The following is a 20,096-nucleotide window of genomic DNA, read 5'->3' as shown; positions in this document are numbered from 1 at the left end:
CCTTTCTCTACCCCCCTCTCTCTCTCTGTCTCTAACTCTTCCTCTTCCCTCTCTCTCCCTCTCTGTCTGTCTTTCTCTCTCCTCCCTCCCTCTCTCTCTCCCCGCCCCCCCTCTTTGTCTGTCCCTCCCCCCTCCTCTCCCTCCCTCTCTCTCTCCCGCTTTCTCTCTGTCTCCCTCTCTCTGTCTGTAACTCTTCCTCCCTCCCTCTCCCCCCCCCTCTCTCTCTCGCTTTCTCTCTGTCTCTCTCTCTCTGTCTCTAACTCTTCCTCTCCCCATCTCTCTCCCTACTCTCTCTCTGTCTTTCTCTGTCCTCCCTCCCTCCCCCTCTGCCCCCCCCCTGTCTGTTCCTCCCCCCTCTCCTCCCTCTCTCTCTTTCCTGTCCTCTTCCCGTGCATGTGTCTTTATTGTGTGTGTGTTTTTTTGCCGTGCTGTTTTCTTTACGCATCACGTCTGCAGCAGAGGCACCGCGCCTCCTTCACCGCTGTGGCGCGAGCCTCTGACGCGCTCCGCCGCACAGCAAACCGCGACACGAGGTGAGCGCTGCACAAAACAACTAATTTCTGTCCACGCGCGGGGAGATTTTCAGTCATAGGATTTCACTTCCTTTTTTTTTTTTTTTTATCGCCAGGATGCTGCCCTTGAGTCGCACCGCTCTCCTGCGCCTGCATCGGATCAACGTGGCCGAAAACGAAGCATCTTAAGACGGGCATCTCCTCAACGAGCACTCCCCTCTCCACGGACCAGGCCAGCGCTCCATCCCCGGACTCAGACTCGGTTCCAGCCAAACTCCTGCGTGTTTTCGTCTCGGTTCAGTTCGACTGCGTCATGACGCGCGGGAGAGCTCCGGACAGGGGGTTGGACAGGGGCCTCCGGTGCCGGGGCTGGTGCCGGGGCTCGGTGTACTTGCTGTGGCTACTGCTGTACGTCCCTCCGGCGTGTGCGTCCTACTCGCCCCAGAGCGGAGAATGCCGAGGCAAAGGCCGCGACTGCACAGGTGAGCGGGACCAGGGGGGTTGTGGAGCTTATATCAGCCTACTGTTTATTTATTTGTTGTTATTTATTTGGAAAGGTAGCTGTAACCAAAAGGCCTACCAAGAGTTTAATGGTCCGCAAATTGACTCTTGTGAGATTTAAACCATGTTAGAATGTTGTTACCTCCTCAAAAACAGACCTGGAGTTGTGTTTTGCTTCATTCCCACATGTTTGAGTAATCCTTTATTATTAGTTAGTCTACATCTCCAAAGCTCAAAATGCTCTGTTCCACTTTATGATGAAGCAGTAGTTTTAAAGTTAACAGCTCCTTTTGCCTATATGGCTATGCTGAAAAACAAATTCCTTCTGGGACATTGTAAAAATATAACAAAACTTGCTTGTAAAAACAAAACAAAACTGAAACACTTTCTACTTCTATATTTCTATGATGAAATCTGAGTTTGTGATAGGCTCCTCTGTTGTGTTTGTCTAAGAAACCACATTCAGGTGGATTTCACTGTAGGACTTTGTTGAAGGACTGATCCTGAGGGCTGAGTACACAATGGCATCACATGGGGCAAGCGGGATTCTTTTAGCTTCAGGAGGCAGAAATTGGGGGTATACTATAGCCCAATGTAAATATGCAGGTCATATTTTTACATTGTGTTCATCGCAGACCGCAATATTGGGCTGAAGTGGCTTAGTAACAGAAACAGATTGAAGGAACTGTGTGTCACCTGGGTTTGTACTGTTAAAAAGGTCACTTAATCTGGGTTGCCACAGCTTTAACCTGCAGATAGAGGATTTTTCTCTAGTTTTTCTCATATTCTTTGTATGGATAGGCCTTATGTGAAAGCTCAGAACCTCCAGAATTCACTCACTAGCTTTGATTAATGAGATGCTTGGGTTTAAGTAGCACCGGATCAGAGAGAGGCATTTTAGGTTTAAACCAAATGGATTGAGACTGGCAACCCAAATACGAGACTCATGTGAAGCTCATTATGTTTTCACGTTTAGAACTAATTTAACAGCTACTTAAAACTTTACCTTTTACCATTGGCAATTCTAGAGTTGAATTTATCCAAATGATTCTAGTGAAGGTGCATAGATGAAGATGCGCGTCTGTATTTTTTATACAGAGGGGTCTTAGTTAGTCTGGTCCCCACTCCCTTTGTCACGTCTCAAACCAGGTTTAAACTCGTCTGTCCAATCAGATTTGTTTATCTCAGTGACACAGGAGAAGCAAAGGAGCTTATTGGTCACCCACCGTTACAAACAAAATGACATTTCTCTCAGTTCAGATTAACAGGGTTTAGTGCTTCGCTCATTGATTCTATAGAAAACTGCAAATCTGAAATGTGATACTTTTTTCCTTATAAACAGCCATATTTGTTTTGATACGGACAGACCTTGCACGTCTTTGTAAAGTATTCAAGAAAGAAGTGTATGTTCTGGATCCCCGGCAAAGTGACTCCTAATGTCAGTCAATATGCTTTTTGTGCCAGTTTTTTTTTATGTTTTGTGACCGTAACTCTATATTTACAGAGATATTAGCCATAAACCAGGCCAAAACATCTACTTTGACTTCCGAACTATCCTCCATCTTCATTTTCTTTAGCATACTGCATCTCATTATCAGACCTTAGACCCCGCAGAGTCTTGGTTAAGTCCCGGTCCTGTTCAGATCTCAGTTATTTTTGTCCTTTTGGAAATCGAGCACCAGGAGAGCGATCAATATTCCCCATGCACCGCCGAGCCCATCCGCATTCTCCCACATAGTTCTGGTCTGGTCCTGGTTTTATGAACAAGCCAGTGCGCCTCTTCTTTTATTGATGCAGAATAATGGAGTGTACAATGTGAGGGTAGACTGACCTGTTACCATGGTTACAACCAAAACAATGAGACAAGCGCATAAATAATAGAATGCTCTGGGATTTATATCAAATCAATATTTCTCCCTCCAAGAAGAGAGCAGCATGCGGTTTAGTCCTGGTCCTGGTTTAGTCCTGGCTGAGTGCTTGTTAAGACCTGTTTAGGCCTGTTTAAGTTCTTGTTTAGTCCTGGTAAAGTCTTTTTAAAGTTTTGGATTTAAGAAATGGTTTAGTTCTAGTTCAGTCCTTGTTTTGTTCTGTTTTAATCCTGGTTTAGTCCTAGTTTAGTCCTGGTCTTGCTTAATTCTGGTTGAATTTTGATGAAGGTCTGGATAAGTCCTGGTTCTGGATTTAGTCCTGATGGTAGAACTGGTTCAGTCCTGTACTAGTCCTGAATTAGGCCTGGTATGGTCCAGGTTTAGTTCTGAATGTAATTCCAGTTTAGTCCCAATTATGAGGTGGTCTATGCTCAACTGTGAACACACCTTTAGTTTAGTCCTGGTTTTGTACTACTTTGTTACGAATGTGTCCTGCTATAGTTTGAGTTAAGTGCAGTTTAACCTGGTTTAGGTTCTTGTTTAATCCTGGTTAGACCCTGTTGAAGTTCTGGTTAAGATTTGGTTTTGCCTTGATTTGGTCCTCAAGTCTTGGTTTGGTCCTGGTTTGGTCCTGGTTTGGCCCTGGTTTGGTCCAGTTTTAGTGCTGGTTTAGTCCTGGTTTGGTCCTGGTTTGGTCCTGGTTTGGTCCTGGTTTGGTCTTGGTTTAGTCCTGGTTTAGTCCTTGTTTGGTCCTAGTTTGGCCCTGGTTTGGTCCTAGTTTGGTTCTGATTTAGTCCTGGTTTAGTCCTGGTTTAGCCCTTATTTAAAACAACCACTATGACAAATGAGTGATGTGCAATGATTATTTTATTCAATGATTAAACTCAAAGGGACCTATAGATTCTGTTGGTGACAGTGAAGAGGAGCAGATGGAAAGGCTGAGGAGGCTGGTCGTTCTGCTGCTGCAGTGGCGATGGGGCAGAGTATCAAATATCAAGAATCAAGTATTGCACAGAAAGCGTCACGTTATTTCATATTGTAAACCACAATATTCATCTAAAACCACTTAATAATAAACAAAGGTCTATTGACTTCCTGTTTAAAAATGCAGAACAAAGAAACCCTGCCTCGTCATATAACACACATGTTCAAATATGGCTATGTGACATTTGATCATTTACAAGTAAGTACAGAGGAGTGGTTAGAAACAGGGGGTGACTACAATATTTTTCAGACCACCAAAGCCTCAAATGCAGGGCCATACTTTCTCAAACACTCATGTATCACGCAAAATACAACGCTAAGACAATGATGAGGGAACACCATTATTACATGGGTAAAAACAAAATAATAAAAGAAGAATGAAAAAAAAGATGATTTTACATAATATGTCCCCTTTAATTTTGGAGTCCATCTCTAAAGGCAAAAGACGCAAGCTCAGTATCCTCTCCACCTGCCTATGCACCAACATGTTTCCATTCAATAAACTCCTCATTACTCCACACTCATTTACTCATGTCTGATGAATTGTACCCTGTTGAATTGTCCATAAGTCTCTTGACTGTCCCCTGTGTCCCCACAGACTTGTCCCAGAGGAAGAGTGACCTGCGCGTGTGTGATGAGTGGAGCTGTCGATATGGGGGCGTGTGTAGAGATGATGGTGCTCAACTCAAGTGTGTCTGCCAGTTCCAGGTCAGTGTTCACCAGCAGCGCCCGGGGAGCCTTCCCCTGGTCTACAGCTAGATCTATTCTCAGCCCCAGTACAGATATACTGTAGTCTTATAAGCAGCTCTTCAGGTCAAAATAAATCCTTTGTGTATTGGCTGCATCTAATTATAAAGTATTTTATTGTCTGAGAATCAAGAAGTGCACAGTTAGCATACTAGTTGTTACTGGCTTTACCCTGACAGCAAAACTACACCATGTTCTCTCTAAGCACTTCTAAAATCATTAAAGTGAATAATTTGGATGTTCTGGATGTATAAGGTAAGTGATGAATAACTTTGGACCACTGCAAACTGTTTAAAGCAAATATGTGTGGTTTTTTTTTACGTTTTTAAGAGAGTAAACATCAGGTAGAGTCTTATGCTGCGTTCAGAAAAAAGCCACTCTCTCAACCTGATCTGCCATTATTCACAAAGAGACTGGGAAAACAAAACATCCAAAGGCACTCGTAGACCGCAACAGTCGCCCTGGATGAACGTCAAGCAGTTTCCTCTGATGTGTGTCCACTGTGTCCATGACGTGTGAGAGGCATCTGCCCTCAAATGCAAATGCACCCTACTAGAAGCGTCCAATTAGAGACGTCCAAAGTGATTTTGACGCTACAGTTTGAACACAGCATTAAAATCTTTCTTTACACAGCACAATTCTGTTTTTTTTTATATTTTAATCAGATAATTTTTGCTACTTTTTTACTGACAATAAAATTTATATTTTTATTAATCACAAGTCCAAAACAACAAAATCAATTTTTCGATATCCCACCTGTAGTCCACTCTGTCCATATAGTCTCCTCTGTCACACATGTCCCCTCTGTCACACACTGTCACCTCTTTTCCACACTGCCCCCTCTGTCCACACAGTCCTGTCTGTCACACACTGTCCCCTCTGTCCACACAGTCCTGTCTGTCACACACTGTCCCCTCTGTCCACACAGTCTCCTCTGTCACACACTGTCCCCTCTGTCCACACAGTCCCCTCTGTCACACACTGTCCCCTCTGTGTTTACACTGTCCCCTCTGTCACAGACTGTCCCCTCTGTCCACACTGCCACCTCTGTCACACACTGTCCCCTCTGTACACACTGTCCCCTCTGTGTTTACACTGTCCCCTCTTTTTACATTGTCCCCTCTGTCACAGACTGTCCCCTCTGTCCACACTACCCCCTCTCTCTCTCGTAACACGACCCATTGACCGCCGTGTGCAGGGGTCAGAGGTCGGCTCAGATTGATGGCTGAGGTTTAATTGGATATAGATTCAAAAGCTGTGAACGTGAGACGTGTCCACAGATAAACAGCTGTGTTCATAGGACTGTGGTGGGGACACAAGCCTCGTAAATTTCTATTATTTATTATTCAATCAATTTATTATTCAATTAACATTCCACTGCAGTGTTCTGTCTGAACTAGACTCATGCATATCTGTCACATTTATTGAAAACACGTTCTGAATAATTTCATGAATAAATTAAACTGAAGCCTTAAAATTATGACCAAATTGCAGCTAAAATAAATATTGTTAAAATGTAGATTTTTTTTAATATTGTGAACTGTAGGATCCAATTACTCACAAATATTCAGGGTCAACATTTGTGAATGTAACTTAGATATTTTTAATGAGAATGCAGTGTAATCAACAGAGAAAAATGTGCCTTTCCCGCCATCTTGGAGTACGATATCACCTTCTACAATCTGAAAATCACAAATGGTTAGATAAATTTGTTAAATAAATTAATAGCAATATAATAGTAGTAGATCAGTGAACATTTATTTTAGCAGCTGAATATATGCAATATAAATGTATTTAATTAGTCTAATAGTCAAACAATCATTTATATTGTACAACATTATTTTAAATAACTGAAAAATTACAATTTTCAAAAATAAATTCAATTTCCCATGTTTTTGCAATATCAACTTATACTACATAATATACTTAAGAGTCTGTATAATCCAAATAATACACAACAAAAAAAGAAGTTGATTAGTAACAATTATTTCTTCATTGAACCCTAATATTCAGCTTCATTATTAAATGTATTTAACTAAATGTATTACTACCTTATACCCACTTATAGTAACACACTCCGTTGTTGTTGTTGTTGTTGTGAGCTGGTTTGGCTCACTTCTCCCACATGAATCCGATGTTGTCTCTTAATTTCAGTGTGATAAGGACTACATCCCAGTGTGTGGATCTAATGGAGACACGTACCAGAATGAGTGTTACAGACGCCAGGCCTCCTGCAAACAGCAACGTCTCATCAGCAAGCTGTCCGACGGGCCTTGCACTCATGGTAACACTGCATACGCTTCACAGTAACACAAGGCATCACCATTACCACATCACTGTAACACCACACATCACAGTAACATCACATACACATCAATGTAACACACATGAGTATAACACCACTGACTGTAACACCATATACACATCACAGTAGCACACATGCAACATCACCATGACCACGTTACTGTCACACCACACATCACAGTAACACTACATGCACGTCACTGTAACAATATATCACTGTGACACACATTACTGCAACATCACATCAGCACCATACCACACACATCACTGGAACACCATATGACTATAACACCACATACACACCACTGTAATACCACATGAATGTAACACCACACACTCATCACTGGAACACTACATATATATCACTGTAATACTGTAACACCGTAACGCCACACACATCACTGTAACACCACCCACACATCACTACAATACTGCATTCCTGCAACACCACATACACATCACAGTAACACCACATCTCTGTAACGCCACATACACATCACTGTAACACTATATACCTGTTACATCACAAATGCATCACTGTAACACTACATGCTTGTTACATCGCAAATGCATCACTGTAACACTACATGCCTGTTACATCACATACACATCACTGTAACACTACATGCCTGTTACATCACATACACATCACTCTAACTCTACATACATCTTACATACACATCACTTTGACACCACATCACTGTGAAACACATCACTGTAACATCACATACACATAACAGTAACACACACGGCACAATAGCACACACGGCACTGTAATACCACATCACTGTAACACTACACACATCACTGTAATACCACATACACATAACTGTAACTCTACACACATATCATTGTAACATTACATCACTGTAACACACTCACAAAAAAATCCATAACACCACATGAAGGTAACACTGCATGCATGTCACTGTAACATCACTGTAACTGTACATCAGAGTAAGTAAGTAATGTTTCCATCAAAGTACTCAAGGACATAGCTTGGTGGTGGTCTAAATCAAGTATTTTACAGTTATATAATAATTTTTCTACATGCACCACACTTTCCCAGGAAATACCTCTGCTGTGGTCCTGACAGACTGGACAGTTTGGTGTTGCTCCAGACTTGTACTGATTTTTCCTCTGATTGAGTGGCAGATCAATTTTAATTTGGAACCATAATTACCACTGGATTAAACTCATCATGCTGAGTCAAAGGCAAAGAGAGCCATCTGGTCCTCATCTGGTGCTTTCCTGATCTCTGGTTATTGTACCTTGTCCTGGTCAGGTCCTGGTTTGATCTTCATATGATCTCACTTGGGTCTTAGGAGTGTTAGGGATATCACAATATAACATTTTAGCATTAAGATTATTATGAGCATTGCAATTTTTTATGATTACTCATGATTATGACAACATGTACAAACAATAGTAAAATCCTAGAGGGGAGACACTACAGGAAAAACTTTTTTTTTTTTCCCCAATCTTTATGTTTTTTGTTCAGTGTGGTCTCTTATCTTTCATGTGGAAACAACAAAATCGTTCACTCTGCACCAAAAGAGGTTTTAATATTTAATCAACTTGCATCCATAGAGTTAGTACAAGGGACATGTACCTTCAAAGGTCGTGTTCCCAAAATGCACTTTTCTCCCGTAGTAACATGAGTATTTGTAATTAGTAATGTAACAGTAATGTGAGTATTTGTAATTTGTTATTTTCCACCCCTGCCCAAACTTAGTATTCTAAATACATATTTACACTACATGTGTTTAGTTACTTCCCAACACTTAACATTTATTTATTTAATTTTAATTTTTTATTTTATTTGTATTTTTAATGTATTTTATATTGATTACTTGCTGACCTGTTCTCTCTATGTTTGCCAGAGCCGGGCTCGGGTTCTGGAGATGGAGATGGTAAGTGGACTTTTATTTTGTAAGGGACATGAGGAAGTCCTAACCTCCACAGTCCTCACCCCTGACCTCTGACCTCTGTGTGGTATGCAGATGCTGAAGGCTCCACACCAGACCTTAGCCGCAAGTTCACCAAATGTAGCACCTGCAAGTACGGCGCCGAGTGCGATGAAGACTCTGAGGATGTGTGGTGAGGAGCAGCCACAGCTGGACTGCACCAGGACTGGACTAGATTAGACCTGGAATGGACCCGGACTAAACCTGGACTAGACCTGAACTGGACTTGGACTAAAGCTGAACTAAACCTGGACTGGACTTTGGCTAGACCTGGACTGGATTTGGACTAGATCTGGACTAGACTTGAACTAGACCTGGACTGGACTTAGACTAGACTTTGACTAGACATGGGCAACACTGGACCTGGAATGGACTAGTATTGTTATAATACAACAATTTCAAACTTGATTCAAGATTCAAGATTTTATTGCCTTTGTAATAGAAAACAACAAAATTACGTTTAGAGCATCAAACACTGCATAGTTTTGACGTAATGTGCAATGCCAAAGGTGCAAGAGCCCAACCAGTAACTCCATAAATAACCCTAGTGTAAACATGAGCGCAATAATGACATTCAGGTTAAACTAATTTTGCTAGTGCACGTGTACAGCACACCAAAATGTATTCAGTACTATGGAATAGACTCAATACTCAATACTGATTCCGATATCACGATGATATTTAAACAAACTTTTAATTCAGACAGTAGAATGTGATTTTCATCATTTAATCATAGTACTTTCTTTTATCTTCCATGTGGCCTTATGTCTGTGTAATCCCTCAGTGGTTCAGGTCCATGGGCGTATACTAGTCTATGTAGTCTTATACTTATTTGTATAAGATGCAACATAGGATTAAAAACAGCTTTATGTTTGTTTCACAGTTTGTTATACATTTCCTGTCACTAATTAGAGAACAAAAAATGACACATGCACTCACCACAAGAGCAGTGTTTTTCTCACTGATACTGTGCAGACTGAAGCCTAAATTGTTTGATCAAATACCACAATGTTATTGTTTTAGTAACTGTAAGTAAATGTATTCTGAATACCAATCAATGAGTAACTTGATTCTGGTGGTTACTCAACATTCGTATTCTGAATACATATTCATATAAATATTCAATTACTTCAAGGAGTGACATTTTTAGATTAGTTGCTTTGACACATTTTTCAGACCAGAACATAACATTTCATACCAGTACTTCAAATCTTTCAGTTACTTTTGTAAATCATTAGGCCATTTTCTTATTTGAGTTTCCAAAGAGCAAATCCTTTGGTGCATTGTTTCAAGTGATTTTCTTACACTATCATGTGCCAAATTGCATTATAGTGGTTCCCATCTATTTGGGCAAACTATTCCAAACATTTAAAGAGGGTGTTTTACTTATATTAGGGTATCAACTGCTTTCACACCTATTAGCATCCTGGTTAGCCCTATTGTTTGGTCTGAGATGACATTATCGAGGGGAGAAAGATGATGTCTAAGGCAAGGATTGTTCTTCTTAACAAAAACTGCTTCTTTAACTCTTCTCTGAAACCATTCCTTTTCTTTGGCTCACTATCTTCAAAGGAATAGTTAGTGGCTTTGAGCTGGAGACGTAAGGCAGACTGGGGTGCCAAGGAGCTCTCGACGTTGTTGGTACATTCTCATCTATCTCCCCTCTATGACTTCATCCTCAGACCCAAATCAAAACAAAGAAAACAATAGGACTAGTCAGGATGCTAATAGGTATGAAAGCACTCATTAAGGATCCATTAGGGCCCTGAATGATAATGCTAAGTATGGCTCAGGCACAGTGCACAGTTAGTGTAGCTTAACAGACCTATCCTACGAACAGAAACTGTAAGCAATAGGTGTTTTTTGTTTCAATGTAGTTAACTTCCCCTTTAGATAGATTTAAGGCAGTGTCCACCAGTAATCTAACCAGAACTGAAGAAGCAACTTGGATGAGCGGCGAAACGTTTTCACTCCTACAACCTTTTGTCCAGCACATTACATTTTGCTTTTACTATGGATTATACTCGGACGACTGAGGGATTACACAGATTTAAATAACAAAAATATAAGGAAAAAGTTGACTAACTTCTATGAACTAAAACTGGGAAAAAATACTCATACATACTTATACGTACATATTCAAACTATTTACCCAAACTCATGTGAGACTCATTCTGCTTTCTGATTGGATAATCGCCTTGAGAACCAAAACAGCAAATTATTGTCTGATGTAATGAACTTGTAAACACAGCATTAGAATTGTAATCATTAAAAGCGATATTTGATTTGAGCTTGCTTGTAGTTTACCTCATATCTGGTGATACAGATAGGTCATGTCTATAAAATCTAAATCTTACAATGGTTCTTTTAAGATAAACCAGGATTTAACATAACCAAGACTACAGCAGGGTAACCCAGAACTACACCAAGGCTATATCTGTGGTAAACTTAACCAGGACTAAACAAAAACTCACTCCAGACTCAACAGGACCAGACCAGATCAAAATCAGTTTTTTATAGCTGACATACTGTTGTCCAGGTGCATCTGTAACATCGACTGCAGCGGTCACAATGAGAACCCGGTGTGTGCCACAGACGGACACTCGTACTCCAACCCCTGCCTGGTCCGAGAGGCCTCCTGCATGAAGCAAGAGCAGATCGACGTGCGCCACCTGGGCTTCTGTGCAGGTCAGCACTGCATTACCCACAATCCATCAGTCAGTACCACATTACCCACAGTCCATCAGTCAGGACAGCATTACCCACAATCCACCAGTTAGGACCGCATTACCCACAATCCACCAGTTAGGACCGCATTGCCCACAATCCACCAGTTAGGACCGCATTATTCACAATCCTACAGTCAGGACCGCATTATCCACAGGCCACCAGTTAGAGCTGCATTACCCACAATCCTTAGGTCAGGACCACATTACCCACAATCCACTATTTAGAACCGCATTACACACAATCCTTTATTCAGGACTGCATTACCCACAATCCTCCAGTCAAGACCACATTACCCACAATCTACTATTTAGGACCGCATTACCCACAATCCTTTATTCAGGACCGCATTACCCACAATTCGCCAGACAGGACCGCATTACCCACAATCCTCTATGCAGGACCGCATTATCCACAATCTTTTATTCACGACCGCATTACCCACAATCCACTAGTCAGGACCGCATTACCCACAGTCCACTATTTAGGACCGCATTACCCACAATCCTTTATTCAGAACCGCATTACCCACAATCCTCCAGTCAGAACCGCATTACCCACAATCCACTATTTAGGACTGCATTACCTGCAATCCTTTATGCATTATCCACAATTCTCCAGACAGGACCGCATTACCCACAGTCCACTATTTAGGACCGCATTACCCACAATCCTCCAGACAGTCCTGCATTACCCACAATCCACTATTTAGGGCCGCATTACCCACAATTCTTTATTCAGGACTACATTACCCACACTCCTCCAGTCAGAACCACATTACTGACAATCCACTATTTAGGACTGCATTACCTACAATCCTTTATGCAGAACCACATTGACCACAATCCACCAGTCAGAACCATATTACCCACAATCCACCAGTCAGGACCACATTACCCCCAATTCTCTGGAAATGGTGTTATTTTAGCGAGAATATTCCACAGTAGGGGATAACACATATCTATGTCTGTGGGGAATGTTCCCAAGTATGGTTTTAAATTTATATTTCCGTAAAATCATGCGGGTCAGGTAACTAGCCACCTCCATAAAGTTACACACTGTACCTTCAACACTGATGTCACCTTATATATAAAAATGGACTATCACTGCTCATTGCATCAAAAGAGAAGCAAGACATTTTTAATGCCTCAAGTTTACATCTGAAGTTATTATCAGTGACACTCAGTCTGAATGTCCTGCAGCCTCAGATACCAGGGGCCAGTCCCATGTACAGTCTATGATTTCAGAATGATCTTTGTGTTCACAGCTGACAAGGAAAAAATGGGAAAGAAGGATGACAACAGCCCCTTCAAAGTCCTGGGTAAGACAATTCTCCCTCACTGTGCTGCTGCTGCTACTAATACTACTGCTACTGTTACTCCTACTATTATGACTACTACTACTACTACTACTACTGTTATTACTACTACTGAAGAGACATGTGTTAGGGCATCCTTGCTGTGAGTAACTCAGTGCTAACTCATTTCGTCCCTGTGGTAGACACCGGAGTGGACCCAGGGGAGGGGGCTCGTGCTGGGGTGCCTGTGCCCTGCTCCAGCACCTACGCTGGATACTGTGTTCACGGCAACTGTGAGATGCACTACAACACCGCCACCTGCAGGTCAGACACAGAAACAATATTGGTTATTTTTTCACTACAGTGTTTTTGAATGATTGAACTTTTATGCTGTGAGTGTGAGGCCTTGTGCTTGAATGTACATGTCTGACAAAACAGCAATTAGAGGCCTTCCTCTTCTCTAAATTCACAATGTTTGGTGCAGTAGAAGGAGCTCCTCCATGTTTTTAAAGTCCACACATCTTTCTTTATGGGTTAAAGCATGTCATTTTACTATTGTCACTATACTGAAATGTATTGATTTTGATCATGTGATTTCAATACGACAATCATAATTTAAAAAAATAGAACATAGAAATGATAAACTGAGTGTAACAGTCACTTCTTTACATTATACCATGTGATCTTTGTATGTTCTGATATTGACCAAGACCATATAAAACAATTCACGAAAAGTCCAAGTTTATCCTATTTATGTATTGATTTCTATTGTTTTGATAACTGTATCTCCTAATGCTCTGATACTTGCAGCTAGTATTTTCACCTCATTACTTACTTCACACTCCCCACCTTTACCAGCAGAGGGCACAAGCGCTGTTTTAATATACTGTCAGTGCTTAACTACTCAGTCTACTGTACATATTATAAATATAAGTTATAAAATATGTTATAACAATACTCAAAGGAACCGTATGTTAGATTTAGATTTTTTAATTCAAACAACAGGTTTCCAGATACGAAGTAAACATGTTCAAATCAGGTACAGGTTTTATTGATAACAAAAACAGTGGACATGATGTCCCATTTATTTATGTTATAATTTAATGTTGTCCAGTCAGAAGGCAGAATGAGTGTCACATGAGTCTCTACTGCAGCCTCTGCAGCTCAGTGAGTGAATTCTGGAGGTTCTGAGCTTTCACATGAGGCCTGTGCATATACTTAGAATGAGAAAAACATGTATGTGTCCTGTATCTGCAGGTTAAGACACTGGCAACCAATGAGTGCAGGCTACATACAGTTCCTTTAAGATGCCCAAAGGTGTATAAAATAGCAGAAAGGTTTAAACCAACTGGATTTCAGCATTGAAACTGGCAACCCAAATGAGAGACTCATTTGAGGCTCATTCTGCTTTCTGATTGGATGTGCTTTGGCTGTCTTGACAACCAAAGCACTAAATTATTGCATGAGGCATGTCTAATGTTTTTGTAACATGCATTACAATTGTTATCAGTAAAATCTATATGATTTGAATATGTTTACAGGGGACACAAACAGGACATACTTATGGAAATTTAAGTCAAAATGTTACATACCATTCCTTTAGCAATTCAAACACTACAAAGTACATAGGACAGCAGCTGGCAAAAGCACAGACTCTAGAGTTTCTGTCTCTGTGAGGTTCAGTGAGCTCTGATCTGATCTGTGCTATGTGTGTCCTCCACAGATGTGATGCGGGGTACAAGGGCCCTCAGTGCACTGAGCCCCAGGACTTCAACGTGCTCTATGTCGTCCCCAGTGGACAGAAGCTGCACTACGTCTTGATCGCTGCCATCATTGGAGCTGTGCAGATCGCCATCATCGCTGCCGTGGTCCTGTGCATCACCAGGTACTAACCCCACTACTGAGCACTTCTGTCCAGTTTGTTGTTGTTTTGGGGATGTCTGAAACCACAGACCTGAGCAAAGGTGGTCAGAATACTGCATTTCATTACTTGTGGCAAAGTAAAATACTCCTGGTCAAATATTACTCCAATACAAGTAAAAGTACCACTGACAAATGATTACTCTTAAAGTACTTTAGTATTTGTTGTAGAAATGACTGACAAATCATTTTAAATAATGATTCAAAATTAATAAAATACAGTACTTCTAAAGACAAGATGCAAATTGTATTTTGTTTGTATACTGTTCAGTTCAGCCTGTAGAACTGATGTAAAAGAGATTACAATGATAAAAGACATGATTAGAATGGGTAAATCTCAAGCAGGAATTCAATATATTTACTATCAAAAAATTAATAAGTACATAAAATAAAAGCAACAATAAACAAACTCCAAGCTTCTTAGAACTGCAGATGTTGTTACCAAGAGCCCTAAAATAGAAACAAACTGGATAATCAGTGGCATTGCACCCACAACCTGTGCACGAGCAAACCTTCTCCGGTGAATTTGTAACAGCACATCCTCCAAAGCACTTTGTACTTTTTTGTTTTTATGTAGTGAAGTAGAGAGTACTATATTTCCCTTTCAAATGTAGTGGGGTCAAAGTAATAAGTACTCAACTCAAATAGGAGATATAAGAATAGATCCTCAAAATCTATTCTTATATATCCGAAGTACTGTACTTAAATACTGATTTTGAGGATCTGTACGGTACCACCTCTAGACCTGGAGTAGTTTGTACTAATGATTAGTTTGTAGCAGGGAGCACACACCTGACTGTGTATAATATGGATAATGATGCTTTAGATTTATGATCCTCAAAGCAGTTGACATCATTCTGTTGCACTTTACCATCTCATCTGATTTGATCAGCCCGTGCTTTTGTCATTTCATTTGCAAGAGAACAAAACACATTTAAATCTTCAAATGCATGACCATTGACCATTAGTAAAAAGATATATTATCAGACCAGTTGTCCTCTAAACATATTTATTTATAACAGGTATAATCATAGGCACCGATTGATGTTTTTTTACAAACACACATACACACATAGGATCAGCCCCTATGGGTACAACAGTTTAAACATATTAAAGAGGCGGTGTGTGATCATGGTGTTTTTATTTTGCTATTTTATATGAACATTAATAATGTTAGTAACAGGTTTGACTGACAGCGTTGCTCAGTGCAGGCAGGAGGGGTGTTACCTTCAACAGCCTCGCTCCGGATTGGCTCTTTGTTTGCTATGATACGTGCTTGTCTTGCCCTAGGACACAACAGCACACACTGTACGAGTATCACCTGGGATTGAACTACCAACCTTTATGTATAAATCTGAAATCTTGTGTTTTTCAGAAAATGTCCGAAGAACCAGCGCGGTCGCCGACACAAGCAGAACCTGGGACACTTCCCCTCAGAGTCCAACTCGCGCATGGTATAGCTCTGCCCCCTTCTGGAGCCTTCTCACAATTTGGGAGGGCATCTGGACCACAGCAGAGGGCAGGGCTGGTATACGGGGCCTTACCACTGGACCTCCCTCTTTTTTAGAGAGACTTCTGGTTCTATGCCCAATGCCTAGCTCCAAGGAACAATGGCCTTGATTGTCTTGTGGTGGAGGAGACGTCTGCAGCTTCTCCAGGTTTGGTCCATGATTTTGGGTCATCATTTTGGTTGGTTCATTCTGATCTGTGATATTATATTATGGACTTTGTTACTTCTAAGGTTGTGTTATTGTCTTGTAAATGAAACCTAATTTCTCATGTCAAATTTAAGTCGAGACACTGCAGGTGAATAGGATCAAATCTTAAATGTAGAGATATACATTTCAAATTTCTTCTGTAGTTTACTTAGGTGAGTGTAAGAAAAAAATATATTAAAGTTTTTCATCATGTAATGTTAAGGCATTTTATGTGTAAAAATGGCCAAAATTGACCATTTTTGGGACATTCTTATTTCTTTCTTTTTTTATTTTATTTTATTGTAATATTAGATACTAAAACATACAGAAGGGATTTTGGATCATATTTAGAATTTGAGTAAACTAAATCTCACAGAAAAATTGCCTAAATAATCAAATTTTGCCAATTTTTTTTAACTTAAAATTTGAATAATTCAGACTTGGAATTAGATATCAACAAATCCTTTTGTACGTTTCATCAAAATCTTGTTAAGTACAAGACTGTAAAGTCTGGTGTATAGTTGCTACTTTAAGGGTGATCCTCATGTCCCAATGGGGGGAAAATGCATTTTGAGGAAACCTTTGAAGTTACACTGTCTCATATGACTCCAGGGATGCAAGTTGATTGAATTAAATACATCTTTCATTACAGAGTGGAGATTTTTTTTGTTTCCACATGAAAGCTTGTTGCTAAGAGACCAAACTGACCAAAAAACTAAACATAAAAAAGAGTTTTCCCCTAAGTGTCTCCCCTTAAATGTTTTTGTTTCGTTTTCCTCCATCTTCAGACATTGACCGTTGAATGTTTTATGAATTACCTGGAATGTAAAAGCTGATCACCAAATCACTTTCTGTTTTTTGTTGCCATCAATTCATTTTAGTACTTTTTATCACAAAAAATCTACATGATGTTGCATTTGTAAAAAAAAAACTGGTATGAAATTAACACATACATAAAACAAATAAAATAATAATGAGTACATTTCCCCAATGCATCTTTGTGAGAAAAACAGTAATGCATTGTACTTTGTTTGATCTTTTTTGTTTGTTTGTTTGTTTGTTGATCTGGTGTTTCCATGGACCTTTCCCACTGATGCTCACAGCTCAGGTTTTGAACAATATGTCATATGTTTTATATTTATTGACATTATTGACAGTTTTAAAGCTGCACTTAACCTTACAGCACAGTAACAGCACAGTCACAGTATAGTAATAACATTGTAACTGGAGTAGCCTTGTTTCCTTATTAAGCTATTACCAAATTTTTCCCTGGGATCCAGAAGTTATACTTTGCAGTGACATATACCTCTATGGTAGAATCGTCAGCAATGCACACATTAGCAATACGAGCATTCATGATCTTGTTCCAGCTAAGTCAGTTCTTTCCGGTCAGATTGTATTAAAACAAAGCCCTGATTAAAGTCTAACTTGAGTAACAAAGCTTCAGACAGGGCAGTCCTTCCAGTTAGCGTCACACCCCCAGAGAACACTGGTGACATCAAGTATCAATACACACTTGTCCGATATTTTACAAAGATGTGAACCTAATCTCCAGTGAATCTCCTTGATTTCAGATGGGCGTGATTGACAGGTAAATTAGCCAATCAGGGACACACATGGTCCATTTGTATCAAAACAAATACAGCTTTTGAAGACATTTTTTTTTTTTTTTTTTTAGATAATTCACTGTCTTGATACTGGGTTAAGGTCTCTATTGGATTAATGATTTTCTTTTTGTTCCTTTTCTCTTAAAACCTTTTTGGCAGCGTTTGCTACTGTGTGCACTGTATCACCGTGGTAACTGCTGTACATTCCACCATACACATAGATACAGAACACCGCACCGTGATGTTACTGCAAATTGTCAATTACTGTGCTGTATAGTGAAGAGTTACCAGTGTTTATTAGAGTTTATATAGAGTCTTAATTTCCTGGTTTTGTCCTTGCATTATTGTTGCTTTTGTTGTTGAAAATGAATCATCTTTCCAAAAGCACAGCCCATTGTTCAGCGTTTGTGCGTCCAGCGTTAACATGTTTGTATTGATTTGTTTTTTCGTTTCAAATGTTGTTGTTGTGGTGAGTTCTGATTGGACGGTCAGAGGAGAGGAGGGGTCTACAGTGATGTCCTGTACTTGTCGTATTCTGTGAACTGGAACTGTGTTATGACCACTTTTTCTGCATGTTTCCCATTGGACTCAGGAGCCATTTTAAGCCCCGCCAAAATAAAACTTCTTTCTACAAAATAAAGGACTAAAGTTTTTTTTTTTCCTGTTTCATATTTTACTACTTTGTTAAACAGCCTGTATCCGATTCTTTACATGTATTTGAGTCCGCTGTGTGCATTTTTTGTGTCTGATAATTATGAAGTGCCGGTTAGCATGCTAGTGGTTGTTAACATTAACCCGATGCCAAAACTCCGCTCTGGTCTCTGCAAGTTGTGAAAAGCACTTATAAACTCATCATGGTGAGTAATTAAGATGCTCTGAATGCATAATGCACCACTGCAAACCATATCAAATGAAGCAGTTCTCTTTTTTTTACGCGTTTAAGACAGTAAAAATCAGGCACAGCGTCTTTAAAGTGAAAAACTAAAACATGGTTCACACAAATTTCTACCTAGTCTTCTTATTTTGACACTTTTACGTAAAGTTTATCGTTTTACTTACACAGGGTTAGAAGCATAGATTGTATTAAGAAGTAGACTAAGTGAGTCTGACGTCACCCATAGCGCTCAGGTCCAGTCAAATGACGCTCATCGAGGCTAACAGTTACAGTATTTGGACGCAAGTTGTAGGTTAGAAATTAAAGTGGGTTAATACGCACATTTTAAGACCCAAATGATGAGCCTGACTGCAGCAGTTATGGAGAGAGAGGCGACAGCTTTTCAATATAAAGTGAATTGGAGCCAGAGTTGATGGAACAGGAAGTGTGCTCGTGATCACTTCCTATTTGGAGTTCAACGGCTAGCAGGTTAGCTACGTCCATTTATACATACAGTCTATGGTTAGAAGTGACACAGGTAGAAGTAATACTATAGCTGTTACTTAGCAACCACGCTATAAACACGAGTCAAAGCTAATTTACACAATGAAGGTTTAAACAGCTAGAAAAATGCCTTCCCTGTGTGCAAACTGTCTCTGCATTTTAAATAGAATAGACAGAGATAGGTAGAGTTATTTCTTTTTATAACCCAGCATTGATTGACAGGGAAGAGACGGGTAGTTAGCAGTGGTTAGCAGTCCAGTTAGCATGCAGAGTTAGCAGTGATACCCCTGTCTGTGGAGGAGTATTTTTAGAGCACTACGGCTGCACTCGGGTGGGACAGGACAGCTGCTGGCTTCACTCGTCGTATAAACACAGAATGTCCATGTCCCGCAAGTGTCCAAGCCTCAGAGACATCCTCACACTGTCTCACACTGTCTCACACTGTCATCTCACACTGTCCCACACTGTCCCACACTGTCCCATGCCCCCTCTGGACTATACTGCAATTTAAGGCTGCACAATATGGAGCTCAACAGTGGCAGTCTGCTCAGGTTAAGGAAGTACATTTTCCATTCATTTTTTCCATA

The 20,096-nt window shown here is 40.2% G+C and overlaps 1 protein-coding gene across 1 annotated transcript; it reads left to right on the top strand.

Moving 5' to 3' along the window:
* Nucleotides 1–434: 434 nt before the first annotated feature.
* Nucleotides 435–18,763, top strand: tmeff1a (transmembrane protein with EGF-like and two follistatin-like domains 1a). Its single transcript, XM_033982701.2, has 10 exons — nucleotides 435–994; nucleotides 4,464–4,573; nucleotides 6,767–6,896; nucleotides 8,800–8,829; nucleotides 8,920–9,016; nucleotides 11,423–11,571; nucleotides 12,878–12,931; nucleotides 13,111–13,231; nucleotides 14,631–14,792; nucleotides 16,203–18,763. Exons 1-10 carry the CDS (start codon nucleotides 826–828, stop codon nucleotides 16,285–16,287), a joined length of 1,107 nt encoding a protein of 368 aa, XP_033838592.1. The 5' UTR covers nucleotides 435–825; the 3' UTR covers nucleotides 16,288–18,763.
* The last annotated feature ends 1,333 nt before the right edge of the window (nucleotides 18,764–20,096 follow it).

The sequence above is a fragment of the Periophthalmus magnuspinnatus genome, chromosome 17 (genome assembly GCF_009829125.3).
Source record: "Periophthalmus magnuspinnatus isolate fPerMag1 chromosome 17, fPerMag1.2.pri, whole genome shotgun sequence".
NCBI classification, from domain to species: domain Eukaryota; kingdom Metazoa; phylum Chordata; class Actinopteri; order Gobiiformes; family Gobiidae; genus Periophthalmus; species Periophthalmus magnuspinnatus.
Note: the sequence above shows the minus strand (reverse complement) of the source record. Positions and strands in the feature narration are given on the sequence as shown.

Bases quoted from the DNA above. Each gene is read 5' to 3' on its own strand.
- tmeff1a (XM_033982701.2), top strand. From the start codon at position 826: ATGACGCGCGGGAGAGCTCCGGACAGGGGGTTGGACAGGGGCCTCCGG. The intron at 995-4,463 runs GTGAGCGGGACC...GTGTCCCCACAG, and splicing joins CAAAGGCCGCGACTGCACAG to ACTTGTCCCAGAGGAAGAGT. The intron at 6,897-8,799 runs GTAACACTGCAT...TATGTTTGCCAG, and splicing joins CGACGGGCCTTGCACTCATG to AGCCGGGCTCGGGTTCTGGA.